At 35.8% G+C, this 9,694-nt stretch overlaps 2 protein-coding genes and 1 pseudogene across 2 annotated transcripts; 2 read left to right on the forward strand and 1 right to left on the reverse strand.

Moving 5' to 3' along the window:
- Positions 1 to 687: 687 nt before the first annotated feature.
- On the forward strand, positions 688 to 1,287 carry LOC149226171 (UDP-glycosyltransferase 89A2-like). Its single transcript, XM_089380128.1, has one exon. The coding sequence runs from the start codon at positions 688 to 690 to the stop codon at positions 1,285 to 1,287; it is 600 nt and encodes a 199-aa protein (XP_089236254.1).
- Positions 1,288 to 1,322: 35 nt separating this feature from the next.
- LOC149226172 (anthocyanin 3'-O-beta-glucosyltransferase-like) lies at positions 1,323 to 2,243 on the forward strand. The gene has a single exon (XM_089380129.1). It carries the CDS (start codon positions 1,323 to 1,325, stop codon positions 2,241 to 2,243), a length of 921 nt encoding a protein of 306 aa, XP_089236255.1.
- A 5,493-nt stretch (positions 2,244 to 7,736) lies between these two features.
- LOC149226173 (L-type lectin-domain containing receptor kinase S.4 pseudogene) lies at positions 7,737 to 9,014 on the reverse strand (annotated as a pseudogene).
- Positions 9,015 to 9,694: the final 680 nt, after the last annotated feature.

The following is a 9,694-nucleotide window of genomic DNA, read 5'->3' on the forward strand; positions in this document are numbered from 1 at the left end:
ATGCAGAATATCATTTAGTTAAATTAAATTTTATATAAAGAAGTTAGAAATATAGTTAAATATTGAGCTATTCCTTAATAGTTAAATAAGTGTCATGTAACGTCTTTCTAACTGAATAATCATTCATTCATATTTTGCAGACCGGTATCACTGCATCTATAGTTATGGCAATCCTTAATCTTCATCTGATATTTGATAATAATCAATTATCTAACTTCACCAAATGAACACACCATTCAAGTCTCAGTTGTCCATGAGTAGTGCTGTGTAAATGTGGTCCAATCAATCGCAGAATAGCCTATCAACACCAGGATCATCGCCGCTTTATAATAACCGTACATGCCATTTCCTCATCATCCATCTCGATCTGCACACACACACACGCGATACCATCATCATTAGTATACCAACGAGAGTGATTCGCTCATCACATTCCATTCTGGCACTCATAACGTTTTCAATAACATTCCTTCTTCTATATGTATGTACCACTACCACTAATTATTTCGAAGAAACACGCACGCGTATCATCCGCGTTATCTCGGACCGCAACTTTCCCACGTTCGTTTGAAATTTTATTCAATTCACTGTCGTCGTTGTAATCAATATATAGAACGAAGGCCAGAGCTTAGTACATCACTAGTATTACTGCACAACCTCATTGTCCGTATTACTGTACTTCTGCTAATGGCAGAAAGCAAACCCCATGTAGTGCTTGTTCCAAGTAGTTTGCAAGGCCATTTAATTCCGTTTCTGGAATTGGCCAAGCTTCTCACCTCACTAGGCCTCGCGGTTTCGTATGTACCAATTTCAGAGGGCGCTCAACACCTCGAGCCTCAGGTACAGTGTTCGAATCTGGACATCCAGTTCGTAAAACTGACACCCCCTTCCAGCGAGGAGCCGTCCCCAGGAACCCGACGTTCAGGCAATGTTTCCTTCCATGTCACCGCCCTGGAGCAGATGGCTGGGCCCTTCGAAGAATGGCTGAAACAACAGATGAATAACAATGCCGACCCTCCCCGTGCCTCTCCCACCTGCGTCATCAGTGATTTCTTTAGTTACGGATGGGTTCACAGCTCCGCTGAAAAGCTCGGGATCTCAAGCGTTGCTTTCTACACTGTGGGGGCATACAGTCTGTCTGTGCTCCACGGCTTCGTCACGGCATGCACGCCGCAGAACATCCCGCAGGGTGACGACGAGATTTTTGAAATCCCCGGACTGAACTTCGCCAAGCTGCGCATGTCAGACTTTCCCCCGGGTACGCGAGATAAGTCCAAGGGGTGGTAAGCCCGCTTATCGAGGAGATTAAGCGCAAGAAGCAGATGATACTCATTAATACGTTTGAGGGCATCGATTCCTCGGGGATCGATCACATGAAGAGTTTGACTGGGGAGCCCGTGTTGAACATAGGTCCGCTGCTCCCGCCCGCCGTTTTCGACAGGCAAGGAATCGATCGTGGAAGGATGAATATCCTCCGAGGGGAGGTGGCGGATATCGACGATGAAACGTGCTTGAGGTGGTTGGATTCCCAACGACCGGAATCCGTAGTGTTCGTGTGTTTTGGTAGCATGTTCATTCCCAACCACGAACAACTCTTTGAGTTGTTGACAGGCTTGGACGCTAGCGGGCACGCTTTCATCTTGGCGTCCCGACTCCGAGATACAGTGGCCTTGCAGTCCCGACTCCCAGATACAGTGGCCTTGCCTGAGGGATCAAGGAAATTCGCGGAGAAAGGGAAGGGGCTAATTATATCGGGTTGGGCGCCTCAGCTCCTTATTCTATCGCACCCTTCCATCGGTGCATTCCTCACTCACTGCGGGTGGAACTCTACGCTGGAAAGCATAAGCATGGGAGTACCCATGATCACTTGGCCCATGCATCCAGAGCAATCGCTTAACTCGAAGTTCGTAGTAGAACACCTGAATATAGCCACGAAATTATGCGTGGGTGAGACTAGTAAGCTGGATCAAGAGAAGGTAAAAAGACCAGTGAACATGATTTTGGCGGAGCAAGAAGGGATGAATATGAGAATAAGAGCTCAGGAACTGAGAAAGCTGGCCAAACGCGATGTGAATAAAGACGGATCCGGATCTTCTTACAACAACCTTCTGTTTTTTATTGAAAGAATCAAAAGCAAAATTGGCACCACACATCCAGGGCCTCCCCCGCCTCCAGGATCTCCCTCAAGTAAAAGACCTCCCTCACCTCCAGGATCTCCCCCAAGTAAAAGGGTAAAAGTGTAACCGTGATGATCTTTCACATTTCATGATGAAATTTGCATATTATATAGCGGCATCTATTAGTTTACAGAACTCATTCACATTTATAGAGTAGTGGCATGAAAGTTGGGTAGTAGATTCCAGTGGAGTATCATGAGATCCAAACTTTCATTTAGTTTTTTAAGTTGGAGGAAGATACGTATATGTTAATTCCATCCAAATTTTCATTTAGTTTTTTTAAGTGGGAGGAAGATAGATATATGTTAATTCCAATGGAGATAGAATTGAATTGAAACTCAATGTTACAGAAATCTTTTTCTTTCTTTGCACGTAATTTCGCTATTATATTCGGATCTAAGCTCCCACCTGCTATATTAATCGAGTGAGCTATTGAGATTCTGATCTATGCTCTCAAGTTTCTTGTGAAAATTCAAAATCAATGAAACCTATCGAGATTCAGATCTATGATCTAATAATACGTCATATGGAATTTTGTGTTTTTAACTAGAAGTGTGTTTTTAATAACTATTATTGGTGTGTTATTAGAAATTTTTAGTATTAATCATATGTCTTAGTAGAAACTAAATACACAGAATTTTTTTAAACTATAATTTTTTTTAATTGGAAAAAATATTATATGCATTAAATTAAATTTGATTTTTATGTATATCAATCCATATTTATTATTGAAAATTGTTTCTTTATATTTCTTTATTATATAATTCTTTAAATATATATAAGTTAATATCAATATTAATTTTTTTATAACTAATAATAATTTGAAATGAAATTATAATTTTATTAATATAAAATATATGTATGAAATTATATTTTATTAATATAAAATATATGTATGAGTATTTATTATGCATACTCTACTAATAAGTTTTATTATAATAAAATTCTAAGATAACAATTAATCAATTTTAGTATTTAATATAAAGAAATGTTACATATTTGTAAATAGATATGATATATTAATTTCTGTATAGACTTCATTCTTGTTAGAGTTTCAATAAATATTAAAACTTGTAATTTATATAGTGATCTTTTCAGTTGTGTTGAGTCTTAACTTTATCTATTGAGTAATCAGTTTTATTTTCCACCTATCCCTAGAAGCTTCTGTTGTCCTATAAATTAGATTCATATATAACTCATTTTCTCAAATAATCATATGTGTTACTTTATTCATCTTGTAATCTCTTACTTTATTCATCTTATAATCTCTTAGTAAAAGATTGTTTAACTTTACACTCTGATCTTTTTAATGCTCTTTCAATTATGATAATCTTACTTAATATTCAATATCATATAATCATCTTTATTTATGACCATCACACAAAATTGATATCATATACTCATATTTATTTATTCTTTTACTATATCAGCTGAATTCTTAATCTGAATCTGAAATAGTCTCGCAAAAAATCCCACTCGTCATTTTCCAAATTCATATCTACACCCTCGTTTTACTCAATTGTCTCTCAACTTCTTAAATTATCGCGGATGGAAAGACTCAAGTTACAGAGGACTAAACATTCCATGCAGTAGGTAGCTGGAAAAGTTAAGATTAAAATTCCTAGATCTAAGTCCAATTATGCTTTGAATTTCTTTATCAGCAGCCATTCTTTACAAAGATGCTTGGTCCATACGGGACATTTTTTATAAAAATACCTTTGTCAATGGAAATTTTGATATATTTTTTTAATGTTGTTTTCTATATAATCGCAGTAGCATGTTTTTAATTTTGTTATGAGAACGCACATGACAGCAAACTGAATTATAGAAGAAGGGAAAAGAGGATGTGGGCCGTTACGAAAAAAATCAAAAATAGAATTATAGAAGAAGGGAAAAGAGGATGTGGGCCGTTACGGAAAAAATCAAAAATAAAACAAAAGAAAACGGATGTGGCATATACCTCAAAATTAATTATAATATTTTTATAATATTTTTTAAATTTAATTAGAAATATTATAAAATTAAATTAAAATAAAATATTTGTAAAATAATTTGTTTTTAAAATAAGTTATGGTTTTTGGGCATGTGGTATTGATAAACCATGGTATTGTAACAAAATAATTAAAAACTTAGATCTACAACATAATAATCGAAAGCATAGATGGCCCATGGTATTGATAAACCATGGTATTATGATTTTCTTCCCTCCTCTCCCTCGCTCCCTCCCTCTCTCTATCTTTCTCTTATGGTATTGGCTCATGGTACTATAAAAAATGCTATTTAGAAGTTAATAATATCCATAGTATATATTCATGATTCAAAATCTTGTTATATTGTAAACTTGATTTTTTACGTGCTTATTAATTAAATTTAAAGATGGTTATGGAATCATTATTTTAATTTATATGGTAAAATGGATGTTAATTTACAAGTACTATTTATATGTTATATATTTTATTATAATATGTATATTATACTTTCTTGTGTCTAAAAACTTGTTCATAATTTTATTAGTAAAAAATAAAGTTACAATATCCAAAAAGTTAAATTTAAAAATATCTCACATCTCACATTTAACACCTCACATATAACCTCACCCATCCACCCCTAAATTGGGATGTAGAGTGCCTTTGGATGAATCCTTCCAAATAACAATCTTCAAAAACTAGCCATATAAATTAAATGTTTATTACATTCTCATAGGAATCAATCTATAATAAACATAAAAACATGTACTTATGATATATCTCACATTGTTAAAAAAATCATAAAAACTAATTAAATTATAATTTTAAAGTAAATTATTTTAATTATTATTAATTGTAAAAAGAAATAAGATATAAGTTAAACATATATACATATTAAAAAATACAAAACAAGATTGTCAACTATGGATATTTACCCCAAGTTTACCATGGTGATTCTTCATTTGTATATAGGGTTTTTATATAATACCATGAGCCATTACCATGGGTTATCAATACCACATGCCCAAAAGCTTATAACTTTATGACACTTGTTCATATCACATTTCTTTTAATTAATCAATTTAATTAAAGGAGGAAAAACATAACTACTTTGAAGATAAATCTCATGTTTTGATTTCTGTATATTACTAAGAATAGTCTAGAATATTTCATGGAGGTTAAATCCCTACCATCCACCTAATAAGTATTGGTAATTAAACTAGCATTTGCACCAAATGTTGCAAAGGAAATGCGGTAAGGCATAAAATAATAATTTTTAAAAATTTATTATAAAAAAGATTTTTCCTATTTAAAATTTAATTATTTTTTTAAATATCTCTCAATATTAATCATATATTCAAAGATAACAATTGATTTATATAGGATGGATAACACTGATTTTTCTTTAGAAAATGTACACCAATTGATTTTTGTTATGTAGTTTATCTTTATGCTGGATTGATAACAATGTTATTTACTGGTTAAAAAGTGTACACCAATTGATTTATATGGAGTTTATGCATCATTAAATGTCAAGTTCAAACCACTCAACCCATGGTTAGAAATGACTTTGCAAGGGAAAAACCACCAAAAAAAGAGGGCCACTCAACCGCTGGAAAAAGAGGTCATATGATGGAAACAATGGAGTAGTCTACCTAGGCGGTAGAATGGCCCGGTAGCATTCAGTGAGTGAATTAAGTGAACAAACAGTGTTGGAATGCAAGTGAACAGATCTCTTTTATATTTGTCTATGAATGGCTTGATATTGGTAATTCAACTATATGAATGAGTTATAGCTTATATTTAGCATGGCTCTTATTGATTCTGTTTGTATATCATTTAGTTGTGGCACGGTAATAGAATACGGTTATTTGCTTTTCTGAAGCATTAGGCATTATTTGGGGATATTACAATCTTCCTCTAGCTTTAAATTTCCTCCCACTAGATCTCTCATCATTTCACTCCTTAGAGTGACCCCTAGTCATTAAAGTTTTTGAATCAACATTTATTTCAAAAGGTCTTCTCCTCATCTCATCTTGTAGCCACTAACCTATAATCTCATCCATCTTGAGATTTCTACCTCTATAGCTCCACCAATGGAAACTATCAAACTCTTCCAAGAATTTAGAAGACTACAAAGAAAAAGCTATGCATCATTTCCCTTCGTTTGCTTCATCACCAATGGTCAAGAAGATTGAGCAAGGCATTGGAGGCATTAATGTGATATATAACGTTGCACCATCCTTCATCTTTAGAGCATATAGCTTCTTCCATGGGAATATCAAATTCATGAGGAGTCTAGCCTGATACAATAAGCCAAGCTTATCCCAACTCTTCTTTATTGTAGCTTCTCCTAACACATCCATTAACATAGAATTTGATTAATCAAGACCAATCAAGGCCGTGACCTTATCATTCATCTTGCCCCAGTCCTCCTACTTCACGATGTCAGACTTTGTGTCCTTCGTACTGATTTCTACTCTCTTTCAATAAGCAAATATTCCATCTTCAACCTCCATAAATGGAAGTTGTGGCCATAGAATTTATCGATCTCTAAATGTCTAGATGTCATTTCTCCTACCACATATATCTTCTTAGCCTCTCACTGAAGCTAGCTACCTCAAAATAATCACTACTACAACAACACAACATTGTCCAACTTGAGCTTCTTTACCTAGAAAATGAGATTTCTCTAGCTTTCTGATCAAGACCTCAAAACAAGGCCTCAAGAACACAAGATTCTGCAAACCAAGCTTCTTCAACTTGGCAACAAAGATGTCCCCCTTTGAAACCAACAACCACTTGATACTAAATTGTTTTACCTGGAGAGCAACCTATAGCAATTAGAGAAGAATCTATAGCAGAAAAATTGTGAAGATAAATAGGAAATTCAACATATTTAAAACTATAACAAAGAAGTACATAAAGCAACAAGGATTGTTTTTTTAATATAGAGGAAACAGATGATTGTTCACCTTTTTTTCTATAAGGAATGTACAAACGTTGAAACAATGTTGCCCCTAAAATCAGAAATACAATTGGGAAACAACATTGTTTTTGAAGCACAAGAATGCAAGCTAGAGATTTAAACACAATGGAAACTGCTAGTTACACAGATAATGTAACTCGGCATATCTTCACACTTGAAAGAAACTCAACACACACTGTTTTTTTTTGTGACTTGTAAATATAATTTAAACATGAGAGAAGAAATTCTCCTCTAAATTTACAATCTCTGTTGTATCAGATAATCAAGCCATTTGCTGAGATGAAAAACTGGGTCAACTGAAGAAAAATCACTACATTTTGTTGCATCAAATACTCTTTGAAGATTAGTAAAACTGCACACAGTTTGTCTACACTCAGCAATCATAGACTTCAGATCTGTTAGCCTTTCTTTCTGATATATCAAAAGGAAAACTCCAAGCTCTGTATCTCTGGAACTCCAGCTCTTAGTCTGTTTGAAGAGGAAGTAACTCATCATTGGCCAGTCCAATAAACAAGAAGACATGGATCATGCACCAACGGACCAAAATAAATATGTTTTTTCAACAACAGTTACTCCATGACTTGTTTTAATTACACACACCTTTCAAGCTGTTGCTGCTAACAGTGAAAGTGGTGATGTTCTATCCGGCGTGAAAACTAGCCTACCATCTGAGCTTCTGTTAGGATGTGAGATAGCAATAGATGAACCATGCTTGTGTGAAGAAAATGAAACAATGAATTCATCAAGATTTTCAGTTCTTGTAGGTGTGTCTGCCGAAGGAGGTTCAGAAGGTGGCACAGGATGTGCTTTATCACCTGCAAGCATTTGCACTACTTCTCTCATACTAGGTCGAGCTTCGGGATGAGGATGGGAACAAAGAAAACCCAGTTCAAGAACGAGCCCAACTTCTTCAACAGGGTACTCATTAAGAAGTCTAGGATCAACTGCTTCCAAAAGCTTTCCCTTGGAATGCAACTCTCGAACCCAGTCAACCAAAATTAATTCTTCGGGAGACATCTTCAGCTCAATGGGTCTTCTTCCACAAGCCACTTCAAGCAATAAAGCCCCAAATACGAACACATCAGTGCTTGTTGTGGCATTACCAGTACGAGGAAGCTCTGGAGCAAGGTATCCAATACTTCCAACTACATGGGTGATGTGAGGATTTGAACCATGTTCATATAAACGAGCAAGCCCAAAGTCCCCTAACCTGCCATTCAAATATGCATCTAATAATACATTGCTTGCTTTGAAATCTCTATGGACTACTGTCTGCTCCCATTCTTCATGAAGATAAAGCAAAGCCGAAGCAACCCCTTTCAAAATTGTATACCTCTGTGACCAAGTCAACATATTCTGTGTGCTCTCAAACAAGAGCTTGTCAAGGCTACCATTTGGCATGTAATCATAGATAAGCAGAAGCTCTTCCTTATACCGACACCAACCTTGAAGTTGAACTAAGTTCCTGTGCCTCAGCTGGCCAATGCTTGCAATCTCTGCAATAAATTCCCTCACCCCTTGCTTGGATTCATGCGAAACCCGCTTCACTGCAACTTCCCGCCCAGTGCTGGGAATAACGCCCTTATAAACCCTGCCAAAACCTCCAAACCCCAGCAGCTGTTTGTCCCTAAATCCCTTTGTGGCCACTTTAAGTTCACTGTAGGGGAATCTATGAGGACCATATTCAAGCTCCCATTCTTCAATCACCTCACTCTGTCGAATCCCCCTAATAAGGTAAACTGCTGCCAGACTTGCAAGAACTGTGATACTTACGGCAGCTATGGATACCTCAACTATGAACCTTCTAATCTTCACCATAGAATTTGCAGATGTAATCTGAGGAAGCTTTGAGAGTTCAAGGTCCTGTGCAGGCCCATTCATCCTGAAACTGGTATTCCTAACTGAAGTCACGCCTGCTGTTCGTTAAACTAGTTTCAGAAACTAGTGCGCGGGTGACAATTTGAATGGAACAGGAATAAGGAGCTCCCGAACAATACACCGCGGCTAGTCTGTCAGGGGATGTCAGGCCCCATTCTCTGCATCCGAATCCGATATCTTGTCAGGCCCTGGCAGGGAATGTCAGGATTGCCAGGGAGGGTGGCGGAGCTCCGAGAGGGTGGTGGAGGGTGAAGACATTCCCGGTGGCCTGAGCCGGACGATTTTCCGGCCGGTGCCGGAAAACGGGCCATTCTACCGCCTAGGTAGACTACTCCTCAATACATATTTGTTAATAGATATTAAATATTTACAATTACATAATTAGCTTACTAAAATGTAATAAAAAAAAATTATATGATAAAAACAAATTATATCATATATATCATTTGTTAATAGACATTAAATAAACAATTATATATATATCTACAATTATATAACTAACTTGCCAAAATCCAACATTAAAAATATACAATCCATTAGCAAACTACTTATTTTCTTGGCCACAGGATAGCCCATATCATGTCACAAACCTCTTATTGCATTGTCCAATACATAAAAAAAAAAAAATAAAATTAATTATATATAAATATCTGTAGTCAAAGCATCTAACCACGGTAACTTGG

The sequence above is a fragment of the Pinus tabuliformis genome, chromosome J (genome assembly GCF_031772625.1).
Source record: "Pinus tabuliformis cultivar Carrire ecotype Pingquan chromosome J, CPIR1, whole genome shotgun sequence".
Taxonomy (NCBI): domain Eukaryota; kingdom Viridiplantae; phylum Streptophyta; class Pinopsida; order Pinales; family Pinaceae; genus Pinus; species Pinus tabuliformis.